Genomic DNA, 25,938 nt, shown 5'->3' on the forward strand with positions numbered 1-25,938 from the left:
CATCTGAATATTATCCAGAGTTTGAAAGGCTCCATGAAAGACTGAGCCCTCGCTGAATTACATTAGTAACTTTGCCATTTGCCTCTTACTTTGTTAAATAAAATCTGTTACAGTGTCAAATTCCTGAAAACACATTCCTCCTTTAAACCTCGTATCTGAAAAACTTCCAATGCAAAGTGAATTAAAACACTGTTTTATTGCTAGCAAATACAAGGAACTGTTCAAACAGCAAAGAACATAGAATTGAGCCAATATGACTTTTAAATGAGCCAATAGTGAATTTAGAAAGAAAAAACAATCTATTTATTGCTCAGCCTTTCTTATGCAAATGAAAATATGAAAGTAATCCAGATCATACAGATTTCACATATAATTCACTAAAAATAATTTCAGCATTGATTTATAAAGCTGACTCTTTGGCTGACTGAATGTGCTGTAGTAGTCGATTGCAATAGTCCGGTGTTCGATGCTTATGTACCACCCCTTCAATCTCCCTCACGAGCAGTTCTGGATATAAAACGCTTCCTTCTTTTAAAACTTCTGTAAAACAAAAATACATTTTACACATCATTAGCCGTTCTGCATTTCTCTATCCAAGTTCCTTCAAAGTAGCTGAAACCAGGTTATGAAGTTGTTCTTTTACAAGTTCTGCAGTCATGAAAACCTGATTCCTCTCTCATTTACCGAGGTCAGTATTTTGATATTGACGTGCTTGAACACAGACTGATACACCAACAAATTCCAAAGAATCCATCAAGCAAGCTCGGACATGGTCACACCCTGCAACCATTAGTGTCTATGCTCCATATCCTGTTTACCATCTATAAAGTCTTCTGATACACCAGATACACAATACTCTGCTCTGGTGAATGCTCAGTAAAGCCCTACATTCTGCATGGAGGTCTGAGCTCACACTCACTGAAATCCAGAGGAAAGCTTCCAGCCTGTTAGGATTATCCTCTAGTTGTATGTTATTTTAATACAACACTTGAAAATGTTATTTAAAAAGCATTGTTAAAAATACATATGACTGAAAGCCTTACCTAGGACTGCATTTTGGATATTTTGATCTGGGTCATCGAGATGTATCAACAGTTCTTGGTACAGAAACTCAATATGATTTTCCACTGCAGACTTCACATCACTGTCCTTTAAGCATTTAAACCAATTAGTTAAGGTGTGAGCAGCTGCCAGTCGTACATCACATGAAGCATCGTCCAGACGCTTTAAAACTTCTGAAAAGGAGCATAAACACAACCAAACAGCACTGTGAACAGTGAGGGTATCTTTTGCGTTTCAACAAACAAGTGTATTTTGTCATTGCTGAATTTATTGTTGCATCTATGACATATTTCTGCCTTTTGAACATTGTGAATACATGTAGTACATTGTTCCTGAAAGCACACTGTGAATTGTGTCTAGATTGTTGTTGTTGTCAAAAACATTAGAACTGTTATTTAAACAAAATTATTAGATTAGTTGGACATTGAACATTCTCTAGCACTCTTCCTAACAAGGTACTGTGAATATCTATTAATGCATTACAGAAATACATAGTTTAAGTATTCTTATGCTCTGCAAAGCACAGTATTTTTATCATGTATTACTGTTTCAGTGAATGACTGCATGGCAGACTACTTGAATATGCAAGGTGCAAAGATGCACTTTGACGACTGTCTGATCATGTATTTCCCCAAAATAAAAATGTTTGTTAGATTTCTGCTGTGCCAGTAAGAAAAAGTATCAGTCATTAAGATGCTGAGTTTGGGAAAGTCTGATTTATTTGTATACAGTTCTGAGAACATAAATCCTGTTACACAGCATAGAGTGTAGTTCTCCTGATTCATTCCTTAGCATTTAAACATCATCCCAAGAAGCATTACAGATAATAGCTCTATTTGACACTACAGCACGCTAGATTAGGGTTTTCTTCTTCCCTTTTTTTTTTTAAATAAAAACACCAACCCATTACCTATTCAGGTCTATTTATGGTGCAATGAAATGGTTTGCTCTTGGCACTCTGAAGCACAGCAAAGAGATCAATGTGACTACCATTTATATAATGCATTACTATTCTGCCTTCACTATAGTTAGAACGTTATTTCATGTAGTCTAAACTAGGAAGCAATGCAGATGAAACCCTGGCAAGCCTTGCAAAGACAGTAACGTTGAGTGAAGTTCCATCTAGTGGTTTAATGCATAATAACATTGGGAATACTTCTCAAACAGGAGTGAGGACATTTCCAAAAGACATTAACTCACCTGCAATACAACACCTCACTGAAATGAAACCTGTAGTTGAAGAAGTCCTACAGAAAGGCTCTGCAAGAAGCAACTGCTGTTGGAGTCACACTCGACACCACCTCCTCATGTGCTTAACACCTTGATTTTCTAAAATGTGTATGTGTGCCTTACGCACTTCAAGCAGTCTCACATGATAGTTTAAGACCATGTCTTAGTCTTTGCAGGATTAAGATATTAAACCATCTCTCATACACAAAAATGCTGCTAATGGTATGATTTTGTGCAGTACTTTACTTTTTCCACTTCCTTAATATCCGTAAAATTACTCTGAGGAAGAATTACCCTAATAGTTATAATACTGGGAGAGAGAATACAGAAATAACATTAGAATATCTGTATGGGAGTGAAATAAAAATGACTGAGAAACCAAGTCTACATAACATTTGCCCCTATTTGCACCTCAAACCTTTTAAAGGCTTTTTGCTCTTCACGCAGCACTAAAGACAGATGCCACAGTGACACAACAGTTTCTGTCCTTCCCAAGTCTGTGTTAGCACTTTCACTGCTGCCAGCTGCAGTGAATCTGCCGGTGAGGTGGACATCCAGCACAGAGAATCCTAAAGCTATACAGACAATCTGCTTACTGCTCCAGCGTGATGCTTTTAGTCCTTAAAAACTAAACTACTATGATATTTCAGGTAAAAAAGCAAGTGTAATTCTTCAACACAGAGATCTTTATTTAAAAAAAATAAAATTAGATGTTTACACTTACCTGTGTAAGTTTTGGTAAATTTATTTTCATCAAACTGCCTCCCACAGACTTTTAAAAGCATACCAACAATACGACAAGCCATCTGTCGAGTAATTTTAGAGTCTTCATCCAAGGCAGCAATAATTTGGGGCATTAGCTCATCTGAGACTTTTAAGACCTACAATTAACAGCAAAAGCATAAAATAACAACAGCTTTTCAAGCCACTCTAAAACAATATGCATATTAGTTACACCACTTACCATTAGGTCTGAGCATTACTGACTTGCTTAATTTAAAAAGAAAAAGTTAACCATAAAAGTTAACCTAAAAATCTTGAAGTTACACAGCTCTATTTTTGTCTCTAAGCAAGCTTGGGAAATGAAAATCCACCAGTTGATCACTCAGTATATATGCAGATGAGTTTTATGTAACTTGTAAAGGCTTTAAACTTACTTGCCTTTTTATTTAAAAAAAACCTGTTGGCAAGACTTCAAATAATTGGGAGTTGGAGATTATGTGTTTGTACCAGTAGATGGTGCTCTTATTCTAAAAGGAAGCTTTTAAAAAAAAGACTTGACATGCAACATTTTAGTGAGTTTCATAAATTGACTTTTTGACATTTTGTACACAGTAATGGAAAAAGGCATTAGGGAACTGATTCAGAAAAAATGCTGAACTAGAACAGCAGTCTCCAACAGACATGTTTTTGTATATGTGAAATCAATCACTTACATGAGTTTAAGCACTTTGTTCAATTAAGGTCTGTCATAAAGACAAGAAAGACTATGAACATTTAATAATATTTTAAGTATATTTTTAAAAATGACCTTATATTTAAAATTTATTCAGAACACCATTTCTAAATGCCATTTTTGTGAGCAAAGCAGCTTCAAAAACCCTCAGATTCAATTAATTCTTAATCACTACAGCAAATAACATTTCTTTAAGCATACTCCTTGTTAGCTCTCCACTTCAGTTTCATCTCAAGTCCTCCTGCCCCTTCCAGGAATCTTTTAGATTTTTTTCCCCTAAATGGACCTGTGGGCTCCAAGGCAACCAGACAAGTTGTCTTTGCCGCGTAACACAAAAGCACGTCCTGGCTAGCTCCAATGCGGCTGCACAGGCGCTGGCTGGGGATGCAGTAATGTCAAGTACCCAAGTTTTTGTGCTAATAGTGGTTAATATTTTGTGCTGCAGAACAATGTTATGCTAGAACAAATATCTACAAAATTTGACCGCGGCAAGTTCTACAGCTCACCGTACTGCTGGCCTCAGGTCTCTCATTAGGACGTCATCGTCACTCCACTACTGATCACTTCAATTATTGATACCCAATTACAATTAATGAATTTTATTATGAAAACTATATGTCCATCTGAAAGGTTTATTTACAATAAGGATTTATTCTTTTTTCCCCCTTGCATTTATTTTGTCTTCCTGCCTAAGATTTCAAAGTACATTTGATGAGAAAGAGAGAATTTACCTCTTCTGGTGACAGCATTTCACAGTGAATAAGAGCCCAAAGGCAAGATACAGCTGTGGTGCGGATGGCAGCTGCTGTTCTTCCAGCATGCCACTGCAGATTAGGAGACAGTATGTCTTTTATCACAGTCTCAAGGTAGCTAGGGAACAGCCTGAAGCCAAAAATAAGAAAGCAAAATAAAGGTTCATGAGAAAGTGATAAAGAGGCTGACAGGATGGAAAAGAGAATTTTCTGTCATAGAAACACAGGCAGAAAAAAAAAGGCTGTAAAACAGAAATAAAATCTTATAAACCAATGTGATTATAATGGATGTGATAAGCTTTTCATAACTTAATTTTCCTAGATAATATTTAAACAAATACCTAGCATTCATGGAAAAGGGAGGCTAGACTTTCTCCCACTTCAGATGATGCCCATGCCTCACTGTGTTATCTTGGTAAACTACTTACCTTCTCTCTGTCTCATTTTCTTTGTCTGTGAAGTGGAGATAACACCCCACATGAATGCTATGAGGATTCATTAATATTTGTAAGGCCCTATGAGACTGTCCAGTGAAAAGTATTTATAATGTGAAAAGTATGAATGCTATTGATGAGACCTGAACTGCTGATATTGCAGGGAGTCTGCATAAAATACTTCAGTTTTCACTTGGCTCAGAAACTTGTCCCCATTAAGGATAAGAGGTCTGTATGATTTTCTGATGGTGCCAGTTCCAGTAATAGTTTATTTTCATTGCAAACACACAAATACATAATATTTTTGCTGATGTTTCTCCCTCCTCCTCTACTGAATGGGTTGTTAGAATACTAAAAGTTGTTGCAAGAATCAGCAATTGCAATAGGCAGTATTCCCCCACACTCATTTAATTCCAGCTCAAACAATTTTAAATTTAGAGAAAAAGATACAGATCTTACACACAAAAAGACTCTTAAAAAAGACTTTTCTGCTTCAGAGACATGTGTGCCTGGCCTGTGACTATATTACTAAGGCTCAGTTATTCACTGTGCCTTAAAAAAGCAGCTGGCAGCATGCAAACCAGATTGACAAATAACAGGCTAAATCTACCCCAATTTGTGTCCCACTCTGTTATAACTTCCCGCAGACCTGGACTGTGGCCACCTGAGTGCAGAACCACACATCACCACCCTGGTGCTTGGCAGAAAGGGAAGAAGCTGTGGCTGACTGTTTTCTAGAAGTCCCACATTTCCCGGATGAATAAGTGGCTTCTACAGAGACGTGCCAAGCCACAGGAGGAATATAATGGGTAGATGTTAACAACAGACAATTATGACTGAGTACTTTAAAAAAAAAGTCCCCACAACAGCAAAAAACAAAATAATCCAGCAATGATAATCCAGCAATAAAAACTGCTATAATAATATTGCATCAATTTAATATGAAATACAATTGTATCTACTTCTTCTCTGCAACTACCCTTTACCTACTGCAGTTAGACCTCGTTATCTGGGTGTAACTTGACTAAAGCATGACCAGCTGGCCTGTCAGGTCCTAATTATCTATTGCACATACACAAAACTGAAAATCTCCGTCTTCAGCGTGATGAAAACAGATACACCTGGCTGCTGCTCAGCGCCTTGGCCAAGGGAGTGTGTCTGAGGAAGTCAGAGATCCATTCCCGCATCCTGTCCAGCAGATGGCATTTCAGATTCATGAATAACAAGAAATCTGACGTCCCATTAGACACATCTAAATTTATCAAAAAGCTTCAGGTTTACTATTTTAAACACATTTTTGAGAATTAATAATTTTCTATTTTAAAAGTTGCCAGAAAAAAGTATAACTAATGATCACCATCATTCCAAATTTCCTTTTCCAAAGCTAAAAAAAAGCAGCTCTCTGTGCCACTGGGCTATCTGATCAGTAGCTGCTTCTGTTTTCAATAAAGCCTTCCGTTAAACTGCAAAGAAAAACCAGTCTGTCAAAACATAAAGGTAAATTCCATTACCATTATGTTAACCACAATGCTATGCTACTTGTGAGAATATTTATTCTAGTGCCTTGAAAACAGAATCAGTAAAGCAATATCTGGCAATTATCTGACTTGGCCGTGTCAGACTCAAACAAAATTAGATGACCACCCAACTGTGTTTAGTAAAATAACTGAAAACCTTCCTATCTAAACTGTTAGAATGTTTTTAAGGCACTAAACAAATTACTGCCAGCAGTGAATGCGATTGTGTAACCAGAACTTATTACTACTTCACTACACAATCTCTCATTCCCATTAAGATGTATTTTTCTGCTGCTGCTGATGCAATTAAATACTCCCTTCTTTCCATTTTCAAATCCTACTCTTGTATATCTAAGTAATTCTAAAAGTGAGTAATTCCAAAGAAAGAACCATACCCTGTCTGTGCTACTTGCATTTACAGAGTTGAGACTTTATTCTCAAAAGGACAGGAAACAACTAAAACATGATCTGTGCATACAATAATACCTAGCTCTTATGCAGATATACAAAGTAGACCTTGGGTTTACATTAAAATGGCTACCCTCATTTTATGAACTTATATACTTAAACTTCAATTCCATGTTAATTGTGTTTTAAGCATTTTTTTTTTCTTCTGGATTGGCTCATTTTCTGCTTATATGGCACTGCTGCACTTGGCTTTGTTTGTTTGTGGATTGTTGTGTTTTGGGGGTTTTTTGTGTATATGTTTAGTTTTTACAAACTTAACATCCTAAATCCAGGTAATTCAGAGCAAAGTTGGATTTGCTTTCACAAATCAAAACCTCCAAAAATGTTTTGGAAACAACTTTTCAAACACAAAAACTTTACATGTTACTTCCTACATGAAAGCATTTGGTGTGACAATGATAAGTAGGATCAAGAAGACTTCAAAGAGTCATTTAGCTCCCTCTGCTGCTTTTTAGTTTCTGAAGATAAACCTACTGGTTTAAAAGTCATTGCATTGCTCTTGTTCTCAGAGGACATAGCACCTCATTATGAGCTGGACTGGGCCATCCTTAGCCAGGAGTCTTTCTTTGACCAAACAGGTCTATTACCCTCGCTGGATGTATCTCATCTTGACTCATACTGCCCTGAGCTAAATGACTTCCATCATTGCTATCTGCAGAGATCTGGTGTGATGTGTGGCCATAATCGCTGACAGTATTACTTTGAAACATATTCTTCTATTCTTTCCACACTGGTAATTTCCCATTCCTGGGAATCCTAGTGAAGCTGACAGCTCATGGGGCTGGTTTGCTTTTTCCCCTCTTGTGCTCCGTTATACATACAAATGACAGGGTTGCAGATGAAAGATTTTTTTAATTCATCCTATTTACTAGGACTACTGCCAAAACAAAAGTTTACTCTTTGATGATGTCCTCCATATGGTCCTGCACTGATCATCCTGCCCTACCAGTAGTACCTATGCGACCTAACAACATACTTACCTGAGCACTTCAGAGACTTTCAGATAGGCAAGTGCCACCAATTGCACTGTACAGGTGATAAATAAAGAATGAGTAAGGCTGTGTTGTTAATGGAGAAGTCCTTCCTACCTCCTGCCCACCCTAGTCAGGAACACCGCAGGTCAGGACTCTGCAGTGTGCCATGTAATGTACCTGTTGTACTGCTTAGATGCAGCCTAAGTGATTTTCCATAGATCACAATGAGAGGCAGAATAGAGAATTTAACTCAGTCCTTCAAATTTTATTCTGCCATAATATGTAATGCTATTTCTGAGGAGGAAGAGCAGGAGGACCAGATAACTGAAAATGTATAGAGAAGAAATACTGGTGAGACTAACTTGTTGACTAGGTCTGAATTTGATTAAATACTTTGAAAGAATGAGCATATTTAATATTTTAAAAACAAATGTAGAAAATAATAAATGTGATTGTATGGTAGATGAACAGCAGCTAATAATGTATCCTGCAGTAAATAAAGGACAGTAAAATTAGGCCATAAAAAATAAATAGAAGACTGAAACTGCATTATCCCATTTTCAGACCGAAATATGTTATTACACACTTAAGCATTATTTTTTGCATTCAGGGCATCACAGAACACATGAGATGACATTTCTTGGCTCCAAGGTCTTTGAACTCTCAGTTAGATGATACAGATCTGAGATACAACAGATTAGCTTACAACAAATACGCAGATCATGGAACACTTGAAATAGTCTTCAAAGTGCTCTTCTGTCTTTTAGGAAGATTCTTGCATACCTAGATTGATACCGGAGTTCCTCCTCCTACTCCTCCCCACATTGTAGGATGCAGGCCATGAATATACTAAATATATCTAAAAATGGTAAAAATACATCTACATTCCTACCAACCAATGAATGTTCAATGTACCAGAATGCCCACTGAGTCCCAATTTGTTCATCAGAATTACGAAAAAACTTTTAAGTCTAAATGACCATTGCTATCAAAGTACCTTTAGGAAGAATGCTTATTGTGATTGATTTTTTTAAAGTGCTAAAAATGAAAAAAAAAAAAAAAAGCATCAGAATATATTTACATACTAAATGCAGCAGGCACTGGGAAAAGCAGAGCAGATATGGTTTATGTATTCAGGACAACTTGGCAGAAGTGTCTGTACTACCAGTGGGGCTAAATTAATAATGACAAAAGAGCCGCACTGTTGGCATTGTTATAAACGGTGGGATTTTATAAGCACCATAAATTACAGTTAGATTGTAGTTGCAATGCACTAATAGTGCCAAGCAACAGGAGATTTCCACCATCAGTCACTGAGAGTAATAATAATTCCTTATCAAATATATAGTTTAATGCTTTTTAAACACCATGCTATATCATGGACTACTTTAAATGCCCATTTTTGGGGGTGTTTTATTGTTTCCTTACAATGACTACATGCAAAGTTTAAGGATTTAGGAGCTGGCTGGGAGAAAATGAGAAAAATAACAAACCAAAAATAAATACCTGCCCCATATTTCTTTCATAAGAATCCCCATTTTAGCTTTCTAACATATATTCTTTTCAATTATAGCTCTCTATGTTTTGAAAATCATCCAGATCTGCATGATCCATTTTAACTCTCCATAGTGGCAGAGGTAGGAAGGCTACAGTGGAGGAAGTCTTCAATTTTTATTATTTTTTAAATTATTGCACTCCACCCTTCTAAGCACTGTTAAAAAACACAGCAGGAAAAATAAGCTGTACAAGATGGTGGGAAAGTCTTTCTTTCTCTCAGACATGCTATCGTGGACACAATTATAGGAGTCAAGTAACTACCATGGTCATTACTTTTTGATACCACTGCAGTGTTCAAATAGCTGTGTGAAATCAGAACTCTACTTACCCCTGAGAATTGACCGTTTCATTTGCTTTCTGGAGCAACTGTGATAAAATAGTGAAAAGTTTTAACCGCATCTGGGGATCTTTGTTTGGCTGAAGACACGTCTTAAGAATGAGAATAAAGTTATTTAGAGCTTCACCTATGACAGGACCTAGAAAATAAACATGTAAGACTTATTTCAGAATATTAATAAGTTCTAATTAGATGTGTAACATGCCTGTAAAATTTGTAATAAGCCTGTTATTAAAATAGTAATGCCATGCAAGAATGGAAAGTTCAGCTGTTGCTGTATCGCTGTTACATCGTATTAGGCAGTGCACGAATACCGAAGCCAACTCTCCGTGGGCTCTGGTACCCACAGTCATAGCCATGGCTGCATGGTGCTCCCTGAAGGTTGGTTTACCCACAGGCCATTTAGCCAGCTTGGTCCTGCTCTACCGCACTGCATTGCGAAGCATGGACATACCATGGCATCTGCTGCTTGCTAGGAGCAGCAATACGTGATGACATTTTGGGTAGATGAATGCATATGGGGGGGATTGTTTGTTATGTAGCTCTGAAAGCTTGAGGCTGTTCAAGAAGTTCTGGTTTTGCTGAACTGAATGAAAAATTATACTGAATCTGGTATGGCCATGATTCTTCATTCCAGTTTTTCCACATGCGGCATTAGAAGCTACTATTTGCAATGAAAATAATTTCCAAATTAATTCTCTCATTTGTTAACATTTTAACATCCTGTGATGATTTCTGACCCCCTTGCTGCCAAGCTGTTATCTCAACATTTGAAGAAGTGATTTTCCCAAAACAGAAGGAAGTTTGCGCCTTTCTCCTTGATAATGATTAACATTTGCATGGTTTTCAAGAGGAAGAATACATACAGACCATACACATGCTTTATTTTAAAGCTTCTTACTGTAGAATACTTCTTCTGCTCTAGGTTTGCAATAAACTGCTTTCCTCTAGGAACTTCTTCAGCTTTGCTTCCTTGTGATATGCATTCCATTCAACCCCAGTCACTCAGAAAATCCTCCCAGAAGGAGACGCAACCCTTTGGCGTTGCTAATGACAAGAATATTCCTCACACATGGAATGGACAGATTGAAGTATTCAGGATTCCAAAACAAGTTCACTAGCATTTAGTTGGCAATTTAATGTTTAAAATAATAATAACCCACCCTCCCCCTGCCAAATCTTCACTGTCTAGACTGAAGTAATACAGGGTGCTGAACTACAGTTTGCTAAATATCTGTGCCAACAAATAGGTTTTTATTTTCGCAGTATTCAAAATACGTTGCTTCATGTGAGTTCTGAGACATTTTAAAGATAATACTGTTATATCAAACTGATAACAGCAAATTCAACAGATGGAAAACAAACAAAATAAACTACATTGTTAGTTTCAGCTTAAGCATACATTCCTGAAAACAGTAAAAACTGAGACATTTGAAATGAGTAAACCTGATTAAATTGATTAGAAACAACATTATGTGTGGGAATGAAAAGAAAGGAAAAAAACAACAAAACAAAAAAAATGAATAGCTCTAGGAGCTGCTGTGTCAGACAGAAAACACAGACAATAGCATATTACCAGTGTTGGGTGCAAGCCAAGATGTTTGCCTAGACATTTGATGATTTATTTAGCATTAAGGAAAACAGACAACGGTCTAGAAGTCCCCAGTCACGGAAATGGGAGTGCAAATATACAGAAGATTTGGCCTCTTGGATCTTGCACTGAAGAAACTTTTTGTTCTTTCCACAGATTAAAAAAAACAACTTATGCTTATTGCTGCACAGACCAGTAAGTGGGCTCACACAGGTTTGTTGAAGTTTTGTTTTGAGATTGAAGGATTAAATGCACAAGATACAGCCCCTTAAGACATACCTGTCCACATTTAACTATCTGCAGAAGCAATAATAACACTTCATCTGTAGCTGAAGTAGCTGTCTACATCCCCTTTTTAACTAACAGAAAAAAGAAAAGCCAGATAAACAGGACTTTCCATTTCAATAATCTTAAATGGGTGTCTAGGTGAAAAGAACTGCCTGTCACTGTATCCCTTGCCTGTGGATGCAGTTTGGAGAACTGCACTGGAGAAACGGTCACTGTGCAGATCTGAAGTTAGGTGAAACGTACGCCAAAGTGTTTCACTAATCTACATACAGTAACGTGTTGAAGAACGTAAGTGAGGAAATGTTTGTACAAAAAGATAGTATCTTTTATAAGACTAATGACTAGATGGAAAAATAGATACATTTGTGGACACATAAGCTACATCAGATAGTCTCCCTATAATCCTTACCCATTTCATTTACCTGAGAGTGTACTTTTACATAAGTGCTTTTAGTATGCTCCTTGTAGCCAAGGAGTCTTTTGGAATCTGAGCTGCTTCAACATTTTCAGTTTTGCTTTCCATCATATTCTTGTCTGAATATTACACTATTCATTATAAAACACAATGTGTCTGCAGGCTATGGAGATTATTACTTAATTTTTTTAGAACTACCAAATAAATCATACCTGAATGGGTTGCGATGACATCTAACTGTAATATTTCTAGAGAATAGCAGGTCCAACAATCATGTGATACTGAAACCCATTCCGTAAGTTGAATTATGTGCTGTTTGTAGAGATGGAAAAAACTATCCAATTGCTGCACTTCGGCTAATGAAGACATTGTTTCCTCTACCTGTTGAAACACAGACAGGATACTTTATCTTAACTGAAACAATACTAAAAAAAAAAAGAGAAAAAACTCATAATTATACTACAAGAACAGAAGGGATACAAGATTGCCATAGGTTCTGTTTGGACAATCAAGATTGATATTTAGTGTCTGCCTGTACTACACCCATTAACTTTAAATCAAAGTGAAACAATTGCCCTCATCTCAAAATGAAATCATAGAGAACAGAGCAACATAATAGCAAATCCATATGAAAACCAATCAAAAAAACTAACCACATCATAAACCAGCTACTACTAGTTTTAAAGGTGTAGTGATTTTTTCCCTTAATTTAAGAATGCTCTAAAACATTAACATAGACAGAACTTCTCACAGTAGCAGGGTACTGTTGCTGTTGCAGCTCAGAGAAGAAATGGCATTTCCCCTCTCCCCCTTCTTTTTCTTTTTTTGGCCAATTCTAATTATACAAGATGCTTTCCCTTTACAGTAGCTGGTCAGGTTCATTTTGAAATTCTCAACTTCTGTTGCCTAGGAGAAGTACCAAAATTCACTGTTACATTTCAAATACCTTCTTTATATTTACATTTAAGACTATTCCATGACACAGGCAAATAAAACATATATAAGACTCCTACCAGAGGTACAAAACTTGCCTAAGGAGGAGATTAGAAGCATGCTGAAAGCAGCACCTATAGTCTTAGCAATTTCAGTGGACAGTGAAACAAGATTGAGGAGTAAGACACCACTCTACTGAGAAATAACATATGCCATCAGTGTGGCCTGTTCTAGCACAGGAGACAGTGCAGTGCTACGAGTGACATCATTTGACCCGAAGTGGTTCAGTAGAACTACAAATTGCAGTCATATTTTTAATATGTTTTAACTGAACTCATCTGCACAAGTTAGCTGAAACACATCTAGGACCTTTAGAATTTTACAGACTAATCACTTGCCAGACAAAGATGCTATTGTGGAAGTACCAGATGTGGAGAAAAGAAATGAGATTTCTAGAAAAAAAATAAATCAGGATTTGCTAAGGGCAAAGGTTACTCTTAAAGCAGGTTTGCCTGCCTCAAGCACAATAGATTTCTCCTTTTCTGCCAGCCAGCCAAAACAACTCAGAAAAACTTATATGTAAAAATATTCATTTATCTGTAAAGTAACTGGAACATTTTACATATCAGAATGTGTCAAGACAGAAACTGTCGCCCATTTTCAACCCCACCACAATCTGCTAGATGTTTTTTTTCCATTGAACAAAGAGATACAAAATAATACGTTGCTCATAGGTGATTTAAAATAAACTCTTTAAGCAGTTTCAAGATGGCAATTAAAAAAGGAATTAAATTAAGTATATCAATAGATCAATGCATATCTTCTCATTAAGAAGTGTCTCACAAAAAAAAATAGCAAGAGTGATATTCTTTCCTATATCTGAAAGGTAACAAGTTTAATGATACATTATTTTCAAGCTAATAATCAGTGTGTGCCAAAAGAAGAGCCAAGATAGCACAGGTCACTGATAATGAAACAAAATCTTATCTTTCGGTCACCAGTTAAATCACTGGCAAGCTCAATACCTGCTTAACAGACTAACAACTGATAGGCTTCAGCCTATTTGGGGCTGTAAACCACCCTCCTCATCGTGATACTGAAACGCTTGGTTGGTGGTCCTGATCTTTTTCCTTAGCCCCAAGCAACCAGAAACACTGAAAACCACAGAGCAAAGGGGCCAAAAATTCAGCAAGTGGGAGCAGCAGCAACACTCGCAATCAGGTCACAGCACTTGTGGTCTCCGATATCTCTGTGATCTCCTGTCCCCTTACAGTAAGGACTGAACTGAAGTTCTATAATGCAAGGTTTTGAATAATTTATGTTTATACTCAAAATCTTTTGATCCTGAACACAGACCTCTTTTCTGAGCAACAAATTTATCCTTGTAAAACTGTAATACATTTATACTTGTAAAGATGTATTACATTTGTTTTATATGGTATTAAGCTATTTTAACACAGATTTCTTGCATTCTGCAAGTTGTAAGCTCATTTTTAAGTTTTAGAATAGTCAGTAACAGGGGAAATGATATATTTTTTCAAAATACTAAGCCATATTTGTCTTTGTGATGAATTTGAAACACTGCAATTACGTAATCTTGTTGCTAGATTTTCTATCTGCTGAAAGGCAGGCTAATGAGGAAAAGGATTCTCTTCCAAACTACTGTCAAATTTAAAAATCATCTGTAATTGCAGGAACATCTTAAACCTTTAATAATCTTGGGAGATTAACTTTTCTGTATATGAAAATCAGGGTTTATCTCCATGAAAGTGCTTTCTTTGTAGGAGAACGAATTTAAAGGTTTTAACTGGACATTGATGACTTTATAGACCAGTGCAGGGCTAAACAGACAAGATATTGCAAAATATACCAGATCCATCTGTCCAAGCCTTACCTGGACAGTTTGTTTAAAAAACAAGCAAAACACAATTCCCCCCAAAATCCCACTGTCACACTGGCTGTCCATGCTGTACCTCTTTGACTTGCAGTCTCTTCAATACTTGTTTCAAGCTTTGTTCTATTTTACTTCTTTTGGAATAGTTTTCTAAGCTTATGCCCCCTTGGAGGCAGCCTGTCAGCTATGGGGCCATAAATACTGATGCTACACAGACCTTTGGAATACCATGCCTGGAGCAAGAGAAGAGGAAGCAGCATAGCCACTGCATTTAAGGTACACGTTTGATAAAGGCAACTTGGACAGGTCACAATTGTACTACCTGAGGATGGTTTGCTGATTTATTTCATATTTAGCTTGGGGAAGAAAGAGGAAGAGAGAAATAAGGGGGTAAGAGAATATTTAGCCAAAAAATCTCATCTATTATCATGGTATCTACAGATGTCCTTAATTTTAAAGCATTCCTGTAACATTTAAACTTTTGGTTCTGGTGGGGAGGTAAAAAGGTCAACTATTGTAAAATCAGTCTGATGTTTGCCCAAAGATAAAATAAAATATTTTGAAACGATCACTTTTTTTAAGGTTAGTAGTGCTCTTGATCTATAGGTGATTTGTTCTTTAACAGAAAATAACTTTGAATTTTTTTCTTTGCCATGTGTTTGCTCCTGTTTATAAACTAACATTAACAGTAATCCAGTGACTTAAGTAAGTCACTTACAAAAAGTAAGCATCAACAGTTCAACCAGCAACAATAGCAAGCCCAAGACTTTACAGAATCCAATGATGAGCATAAACTCCTGAACGAGATTTCTGCCCACCACACTTACCTAGGAGCTAATACTTGCCTCAGAAATACCATGTATATTCTAGGCGTACAGTCTTTGCAAGATGTAACAGTACATCCAGTTCTTCTGGCACCACTATTGCCCTAGACTTTAACCTCAGCTTTAGTCCCACCCTAACCCTAGCCCTACCCTGTCCTCCAGTTCCATCAAAGACCTGACTATGTGTAAGGCCCTAGTATCTGTTGCTGCTAATCCTAATGACAGCCCTGGGGATTTGCAGGATTCAACATTAAATTGAGGTCTTCCAACTGTTATCTGAAAATAGCTGTAGCACCAAACAACTATGAACTGTTTGATCTGGCAAAGCAGAAATATTGATATTTTCACCATCAAATTATAACATTCATAGATCTTTCAGCCTTCATAGTGACTTCTGAATATTAACTAACCAACAGAACAGTGCCATAGGGATAGATCTTGGCAAAACAGTTTTATGACTAAACACAGAATCCAAGTATTCCCTTATGTTTCTTTCAGTTTAACAGAGTGAATCTGATTAATTCAAAGTTATGTATGTATCTAAATGTTTAACTATTATATTTCTAAATAATTTCTGAAATGGATTGCTATACACACACACGGTGAAAAATAAGCAATCCCCAAACAAAACTAGTAGAATTTTACAAGTTCTAAGCTCATACAAATAAGATTTTAATGATTTATTCTTCTGGAGAAGTTGCCTTTATCTGTTATAAACAGACTAACCCGAAGTAATTTCAGCTATGAAAAAAGATGAGGAGACAGACCCAGCGTACAGTCAAGGTCATGCAATACCAAATCATTTTAAACTCTACCAGTCTTTGTGGATGAGGATTTTTGTGGTTTAAACCTAACAGCAAGACAAATAATTACGGCTCTGTTTAGACAAAATGTCTTACCAATAGCAAACATAACAAAATATTAAACCAGCTCATAGCTTACCTTTTCTTTAAGGTGCTGAGCAGATGGTATTGCCATTACTGTCACCAAAACTTTCATTAGCTGCAAGCTAATTTCTTTGCAGTCTTCCTGGCATACTTCAATCAATGCTTGAACACAACAAAGCAACTGCTCCATATAAAAGACCTATTTTTAAATAAAAGCATAAATTTATTATATTTTTTAGGAAAATATAACATTCTCTTAAAGAGACAGATATGGGAAATGACAGCAATAAAATCTGAGTACTGTATAATCCCCTAAATTGATAACATAATGATAATTTCATGTTAGCTCTTTTGATTACCTACATTCTACTTCAATAGAATGCAACACAATCTTCCTCCCACACCATTTATTTGTATTTACCTTGTCCTGTTAACAAAATAAATGACCCTGCTCTTAATCACACAACTGCTCCACTGTGAATAAAAACATCAAAGCATTTTGGAATGCTTACCGATAGCACTTTCTCATTCTGAAGTGCAATTTGTTAATTAATAACATATTTATTACAACTCTTTCAAATATTATTCTATGTTTGACTATTTTGAATGGAACAATAATGGTTAAATACATAAACCAAGAAAACCTGAATGTCTGCTTTTATCTCAGCCAATTTATCTTATTTGATGCAATATAATGCATGTTATCTTGATCCAACTGACACCAGTTGAAGTCAATATTCTTGTCAGTTTGAAGTAACTTCAACGATAAAGTGCATCAGCTATTCCACGAAGCTGTCAGATTGCATTCAACGAACAGAAGGGGTCATTGTTACAAATTTACTTCCATAAAATAAATCAAGTCTAGGAATAGGTTAGCTTTAAGTGTTATTAATCTCATGGACATGGTCAATCCTTAGCTAAACTGTGTCTATGCAGCATTTGCTGTGTAAAATAAAGATTGTTTTCCAAGACCAAAGGCTAGAACAATTTTGCCAAATGCTTCAGCTGCAGACGAATGTGTCTACTGTATCTAATGCCAAATGGAAGTGGTAAGCTTAAGACTTCATAGCAATTTTGCAGATATACTTCAGGGAATTGTTATTTGAACAATCAGGTTATAGTGCTTCCAGTTATATGAGTTCCTAATCATCACTGGCTTCATAGAGATCAAGGTTAATTCCTGCATCACTGGTACACATTCCATTAGGGAAGAAACCTAATGAGGGAAGAACTTCAAACGTATATCTTACATTGGCTCAAAAAGACAATTATGCTAGATTCAGTCTACACACATGAGTAACTGTTTTAAAGGGAAATCTGTGTTTGACATGAAGTCAGGATTTCTGAAGGCAGAGCCCTGGCCCTTTTTTGGTCATCTTAAGAGCAGAGGCCTAACAAACTTTCAGTGGAATGAAAGATTTAATTTGTGGGGGGAAATGGTAAGGACTGTTCTTGCACATCTCTAACGTCTATTTCCATATCCAAGCAATTGAAGGAAAATAATAATAATCCTGGAAGATAAGAACATTCATTCCACGTTGAAGAGAAGGTCTCACCTCCTTATATAGCAATTGATAAACGTTCTTCATGTGAGATAATGAAAATGGTCTTCAGGCTCAGTCATTAGGTAAGGATACACGTGGAAGCAAATTTCTATTTATAAAGGTCTTCCTCCTGAATTCATGCTTAAAGGAAAGCAACCATGCCCAACAGTTTACAAAGCATACTCCTAAATGTACATGTAAGCATATGGGTACCTTCCTTTTAAAACTGAAAACAGTAATAATACAAAATAAAAATAAAATTAAGAAGGAAACTTTCTTGGGAAACCTGGCCTGCCAGTTACAATGGACTGTGAAAAGTTTCCAGTCATTTTGACCCATGACAATTGAAGTATACGATCTTGTTTGGATTGAGAACACAAGGCATTTCAAAACATGGGTTAAATTCTGCCCCTGGATCAGCTAAGGCTGTTTTCTGTTACTGCAGTAGATATTAAACACCTTCTGTCCTGGTCACACCTTTTCATTTTTCTCCCACTACCTGAGCCTTTTACAGTTCTCAAACTGCTGAGAGGATGGGCAGCTAGCAAATTTTTGGGAATGGCAGATTTGATCAAGAGAACACAACACAGTTCAGGGAGGACGAGGAAGCTCCTGTTCTGACTCAGACACAAGTCCACAACTATATCCTGAGACAGGGTGGGGTAGACGTGCAAGGGCAGGATAGGAATGGGAGCACTTAGGGAGAACATGGGAAAAAATAAGTTGGAGAACCACCAATCTAAAACTTTGGTCTGTTGTGTATTTTCCAGTTATCCTTACCTCTTCAGATCGTTGACAAACTTCAGCTCGTGACAATGTGTTGCCAAGATCGGTCAAATGAGGCTGCAAGATTTCTTTTGGGCTACCTCGAATCACTGCAGTTAGAACCATGATACAAGATGGCTTAGGTGTCTTCCCAAAGGCTGATGTGATTAATCTCAATGACACCTTAGGGCTAACAAATGTCCCAATCAATTCTGCTGCTTTCACACACTGAAAAAAGGAACAGAAATAACTTGAGGATTTTCCTGAAAACAAAGACCATTCAACATATCATGGGCTTTTTCTTTTTATGATTCCAGCTGTTATTTTAAATGCTTCAGCGGTTGCCTTGTAGGCCTTTTCCACTCGCTCAGTAATTATTATATGCATGAAGAAATTTTCTTGACATGTGTTCAGTAAGCACATAATAAGGCATGCAAGCACTCTTCTCAGCATCAGACAAACTTCCATGAGAAAGTAATGCACAGAAATGAAGTGTTCAACTTCCACTGTAATAAAGTCTCTAGCTTAAAATAACCAGATGTTGCAGATTTAGTGGTTTAGCATTCTGTCCTCCAAATGCTGTTCTGAGGAAGGCTCTCAACACACCCACCACCCGTCTATTCTAAGCAAAAACAATACAACCCTGGAAGAGGATTTTTTTGTTATTGTACTATATTTTGACACTGACATTACAGATCTGGTTTACTGCAGAAGCACTGCCATAGAGGAACTGCCCACTACTTTCAATCGCTTACTTCAACAGAAAGGGCTTAAACGACTGTCTACTCATGCCCTCTGATACTCATGCCCTTTGATCCCATCTCTGGCTTGCACACATATTGGTACATTGTATTCCATAAGAAATACTGTCACACCAGAACTTACTCCCTGACTGATGCCCAATATTTACAATCAGGTGTATGAATAAAGATATAGTCAACTACTGCACCATTACCCGTGCAACAGGAACATTTCTTCCCAACCCCTTTATTTAATGGTTGGCTCATTTCCCCAAACATGAAAGCTTATTTCCCTCTGTATATAATTTTTAGTCTAATGATTTAGCCATGGATTTTTAATTGCACTTAATTAGAACTTGAAGCATCCTATTTTTTTTAGTCTCAACGGAAGCACATAGCTTAAATCTGCACTATATATAGCTGTTTCTTTTCACAAAGATGAAGATTCGAAACAGTTATAACATACTCTATGTAGATGTGAACTCTGTCCTCCTCCATATTTGCCATAAAGAAAAAGACTTTTAGTACTGTGAAAACTGGAAAAGGTCAATACAACTAAACAGTTCAAAGATACAAATAGGACTGTATTTACCTACTCACTTTAACGGGGGGGGAAGAAAAAAAAAGGTAAAGAGATGGTGGCTGCTCTGAAACAAATTCTACAGTGACAAATGACAGAGGAGATAATCACAGCACCCTGGGAAGCAGCATCACCAAGGAGAACAAAGACAGCCACAAATAAAAGTTGCTCAATCTTAATTTTTGGCAGAAGGGAGAATAAAATTAAATACAGAAACCATCTCCTAATTGCGAATAAATCTCTTGGAAGCACCTCTGAGAAGATTACTGGTGGAACTCTAAGCGAGAGACAAGTATGGTGAAAAAAAAGGAAAGGGACAACTATGTGCTGCTTGAACACATACTTTTGAATTTATATTTACAGCAACAAGAACTAGATTGGAAATTTGACCACAAGAGCAGGACCATGTGGGTTCCACTGATTTCCTAAGGCCTGTATACCCCTTTTTGAAATAGTAAGATCACTTCTGACAATATTCCAGGTTTAATTTTCTCTGCTATTGACTGCTGTGTGACTGCCTTATCTTACAAACTCAACCACACTGAAAGGCAATATGGTGAGAGATCAGATGCTGGTTCTGAAAGGGGAGGTGGAAGGTGTGAAATAGGTAGAAGGGATAACAGAATTAGGGGAAGACGAGGAACAATTCAGGAAAAATTAAAGGAGAGAGACAACAATTAGTACTGAGAAACACTAAAGACAAGAAGAAACTGTGGGGAAACAAACAATAAGAAAAATGATCATTTCAGAAATGGATTTAACAATCTCTACAGCTCAATTGATAGCAGGAACCTAAAGAAAAGCTGATTTCCTAAATTAGGCTTTTCTGACATTGGTTGGGCTCCTTGCATTTGGTAAGCAGAATATATTCTTCCAATTTCTCAAAGCAATAACATTCGCAGCTTTAAAGTAAGTTACATAGATTTTTTTATTATTTTGTTATACATATGTTCTCTTGCTTGTGTAGAAACATGAACAGAAGATTTTCTCCTAAAATTGTAAAATGTTCAGAACACCTTTCTATCCTCTGCTAAATTTATCTTTTGTCTTCAACTACATGCATTTATTGATACTGTTGATCAAAGTGTTGACAGCATCAACTGTGAGGAAAAAGGATACTAGTTATTCCTCACAAAATCCATGACAAAAAAAGAAAGGCATTTAAAAGCATTAAGTCAAATATTCAAACACTGAATGTGGGTATCACATGGAATAAACATACCTCAATGTTTGGTTGGAATGATGGTTGGATTATGCAGCAGGGGGAGATAAGTGAAATCAACTTGAAAGGGCATGACCTGCACATTTTTAAAATGGAATTTGTTGCCCCAAGGCTCTTATACTATAATCTGCTGATTATGATTTTTAAAGAGATCATTATCAATGCTTCATGGAGTTGGCATATCAACTCAGGAGTATTTAAATAACTTTATTAGTAGTCTTCATACCAGTAATACAAGAATACATTTATTTTAACATAGTATGTATGTACAATGCTCACATGTTTTAACATCCATAAAAACCTGAGCCTGGTCTTTCAGTTATGGGCAATTTCCAGTGACCCATGGTAAGGTCAACCCTCAGAAGGCTGACTCAGGGCTACAAAGGATAGGGTCTTTATTCAGTGTACAGCAGATACTTCAACAGAGTAAACTTACATTTTTAACCACATCACGTTCTTCATCCAAGCATGCTTGGTACAAAGTTCTAAGCAGTAGCTCCATGTGTTGCGTTATGTGATCCTCTGCATGTAGCAATAATGTATACAGAAGCTGGGATGCTTTTATTCTAGTGCTTTCAATCCAGTCTGTTATATCATGACAGAGGCCTGGAAGAATTTTGGAGAGGTTTCTTGACACGAGTTCCCGACAGCCTAGTCCTGGTCGAGTCACTAGAAGAAAATAAACAAAAAACAAGGAAAAAAGGAAAAAGAAAAATAAAGCAATGCACATTAACCCTTAGAAAAGTTTAGAGGCTCTGAAATAAGTGCTATGGGTGTCTGCTTCAGCAAGGAACAAAAGATTCCAAATGCTGTTGAGGAATTAACCTGTGCAAGCTGCATTTCTTTAACATACGTTGCAGAATTTACACTCCACACAGCTCTCTGAAAATTTATGTATTTATTACTGAATGGTAACTTAGATTATGTGTTTTAAAGTGTTTACAGAAAGGGAGGAGAAAGAGAACTTAAACGATTATGGGATATTACCCACTTAGGAAAACACAGCTCAATATTTTCCTTTCAATTTTTATAGCAACACAAATCCCATTAAAAATGAACTGAAACACAGAGATAAAACAGAAGACTTTTACATGCAAATGCTGTGGTATCACCGAGTTAAATGTAATTTGGAAGGAGAAAAGAAAGGTAGAAGTCACAACTAGTGCAAGGAACATGAACTGCAGTAAAACAGACCATGTCAATTGTGCCCTCTAAAGGAAAAGGTTAAAAGTGTATCAAGCAAATTAAAAGTATCAAGTAAATTAAAAGACTTGTTCAAGTGCTGTGTAATAGACCAAGCCAACAAACTTGAGCAATATCACAAGCAGCTATCAAGCTTCCTCTTCTGTACTTTACACAAAGCTAAGACAGTGTTCTCCAAAGAACTGCAATAAACTTTTGTGATTTTTCCTGCAGGATATTTTTTTTCCTTTATACATGCTTACACAGACAAAATTCAAAAAGTTGTTCTCTAAGAGCCACCAATTTATTGTTGCCACCACAATGTTCACACACTGTTTTGAGAAATGAACCTTATTCATTATGGGATGTCAAAAAACATTGAATGTATGAGCACATTTTTTATTTCTGGTACAGAGTTCTCCTTTAAATACTCAGAAAGGAAATGTCTGAGTGGTCTCAGCATATTTTTCCACATTGGTCTGTGTAACTACAAATGCTCAGAGGAAACCAGACTAAAGTAAATGGCCTGAAGAATACAAGAGGCTTATAAAAATGTCTAAGAAATACCTAGAGTAGGAAAAAAACCACAAACATTCAAGCATCAGGACATGAATTGCTGCTTTTTATGTCAATGGAGGATAACATTTTGGATTATGAAAACTGACAACGAATAGCAAGAGGTCAAATAAAGAAATCAACTTGAGACAGAAAATAAAGACTGGCATCCTATTCAACCTGAGGCAAATTTTATTTAAAGAATTTGGACCACTCTTTATCAGCAGTTCCTTTATTTCAGATGTTCAAAAGCAGGCATTTGTCCCTGTAGCTACTCCTGTCAAAGACTTCCCTGCTATAAACTATCTGCACCTGTATTCTAAGGCAGTGACTGCTGTTGCTCAAGGGAAAGCTATTCAGTTTGTTGGACACCACCAGCTACGAGGTCTAACTCTACTCTTCCTCTGACCTGCAATATCTGTCATCCTGAGATCAAAGCACAGCGGGGCTCACATGTCAGGTTCATCAGCTTGACAGGTGGACTGAGTTTACCAAGTAAAACGTACTATAAACTCACAGTTGTGAAAAGATATTCCAGGACCCTGAGTAAGTCAGAAGCAAGAGCAACAGTGTTAAAATACACCACTATCACACTACAAACAATACATGTATGTGGAGAGGAAACATGGGGGAGAGACAGACATAATAACATCTCATACATACACAGTCTGTGGTAAGACACCACCAATTATTACTTGAAACTAAGGAATACTAGTGTCTTTGACAAAGTTTTGTAACTGTAGGAATAAGTAGATGATTCCCCATTTTTCTTCTCTTTTGTCACGTAAAGCCTGAGTTTTAATAGGACATACAATTTGGAAGTAAAGATAAGCAGCAGGAAACTGTATCTTAAAATCACTATTAAGTTGGGACTCAAGTGTGTACATATGTCACATTCAAGCCTTAACTGCTTCCTTCTACCAAGCAAGATGCATGAAAAGACAATTAAATGCAGGACTGGAGTGTTACCCAAATTTGTGAAGCATATTTATTACGCTAAGAAGATTATTTCAGAAAGTTCATATCATTTAATTTATGAATTGATAGATGTCCCTTCTAAAAATACAGTCCACACACAAACACACAGGAAACCCAACACACACCGAGAGAAAACTGAACAGTATTAGCAATATAAACGATAACAACTCCTCCTAGGACTAGCATGTAAAACCTTTGATGACTTCCACTATATCATGATCATTACAAAATAAGTGACTGGAGCGTAGACACTCAACTTCAACAGTTAATATACATTAAAATATTCTCTGACTGGCAAAAAAAGAAATATATTTCTGCCATGACTAGTGGAAGTAAAAGCATTGTTTACCATTTACAAACCCCTGAGGTAATATCATGCATAAAATAAGAAAAAAAATATGGGAAAGGATCACAGATCAACTTGATTGTCTTCAAAGCTAAACAGTTCTGTCAAACCAGTCACCATCATGAAGTGCTTTCCCTTTCATTCAAGCATTACTGAGTAAAGCAACTTAAAAAAAAAAAAGAAAAACAAAGTCTAATTTCAGAGGAGAAAGGATTCCGGAACCCTCTGTCATGGAAAGGATTTTGCTGCTGGGTATTTTGTGATGTGATTGTCAGGTAGGCACAAGTCAAGCATGAACTTGTTCTTTCACACCAAAAGAGTTTTTGTTCTGTTAAATATGAGTATAGAAATCAATAAATGACCCATTTAAACCCCCTCTCTCACCAACACCCAATGCATATTTTTAAACATTAACTTTAAGAACCTGAGACAGGAAACAAGCTTCAAGCTACTGCAAACATTGTTGTAAAGCTACCTATAAATCACACAGTACTAAAACCAAAATCTACCTATGCTGCATATCTTGGGCTTTTGTATCTAATAAAGGAAATTATTGTTTCTGTTCCCATGTTTTTCATGTATGCTGACAGATTTTAACTTAGCATCCCAGTGTCTTAAAAAGAAGTCTGAAATAATTACACTGGAAATCTTTCTTCCATGCCAGTTCTGCGGATCACTAATGCTGTGCCTAGTCCTCATACAAGGACTCAGCTTGCAGGTTCCTTCATCACATCTTCCTTCCCAGTCATCTCTGTGCCCATTTTCCACCTGACTGCTGGCTACAACTTTCTGCTGCTTCTGCATCACTGCTTTACCTCTTTTTCAGTATAGGTTTTCTCATTTACTCTTTCTCCAAAATACATTTTGGGATTAATGGAAAATTTGAATGTAGTTACTGAACAAATGTTTTTCAAAATTTAAATCTGACATGCACTATACTTTTACCTTAAAAGTGGTCCCTTCCAACCTGGTATTCTATGATTCTATGATAAATAACTTTATATACACTATATATTATATTTTTATATATATGCTACCTCTATACCACCTATAATATACACGTCCTATATACCCCCTATGATACTACTAATATTACATCTTGTAATGAATATTACACATCCTGCTCTGCTGTCATTACTGCACCACAGCTCTTCGAGATTATTCAGCAAGTAAAAACCACTTTCAGTGTAACACTTACCTCCTTTGGGATAATGAGATGGCAAAACACTAAAAGCCATCTTATCTTTCAGATCTTCTTCATTCTCTTTCTCCCACTGCAAGCCTATCTTTTCCCAGTAAGTCCAAGCCACTTTCCTAGACATAAAATAAGAGTTTTATACCATTGTGCCCACAAAAGAAAAGCATTTTAAAATAAGACTTCTGGAAACTCTGACTTCTTAAATTCAG

At 36.6% G+C, this 25,938-nt stretch overlaps 1 protein-coding gene across 1 annotated transcript in view; it reads right to left on the reverse strand.

The window, feature by feature from the left end:
- Positions 1–400: 400 nt before the first annotated feature.
- Positions 401–25,938, reverse strand: part of HEATR2 (HEAT repeat containing 2) — a 27,731-nt gene continuing 2,193 nt past the window's right edge. The window contains exons 4-13 of the mRNA XM_010189790.1: positions 25,730–25,845; positions 21,907–22,139; positions 18,944–19,156; positions 16,675–16,818; positions 12,294–12,462; positions 9,779–9,926; positions 4,480–4,630; positions 3,017–3,173; positions 1,044–1,235; positions 401–540 (exon numbers count right to left, since the gene is read on the reverse strand). Coding sequence (XP_010188092.1) covers positions 401–540; positions 1,044–1,235; positions 3,017–3,173; positions 4,480–4,630; positions 9,779–9,926; positions 12,294–12,462; positions 16,675–16,818; positions 18,944–19,156; positions 21,907–22,139; positions 25,730–25,845 — 1,663 coding nt within the window. The remainder of the gene's footprint in view (positions 541–1,043; positions 1,236–3,016; positions 3,174–4,479; positions 4,631–9,778; positions 9,927–12,293; positions 12,463–16,674; positions 16,819–18,943; positions 19,157–21,906; positions 22,140–25,729; positions 25,846–25,938) is intronic.

This window comes from Mesitornis unicolor, unplaced genomic scaffold (assembly GCF_000695765.1).
Source record: "Mesitornis unicolor isolate BGI_N332 unplaced genomic scaffold, ASM69576v1 scaffold41398, whole genome shotgun sequence".
NCBI classification, from domain to species: domain Eukaryota; kingdom Metazoa; phylum Chordata; class Aves; order Mesitornithiformes; family Mesitornithidae; genus Mesitornis; species Mesitornis unicolor.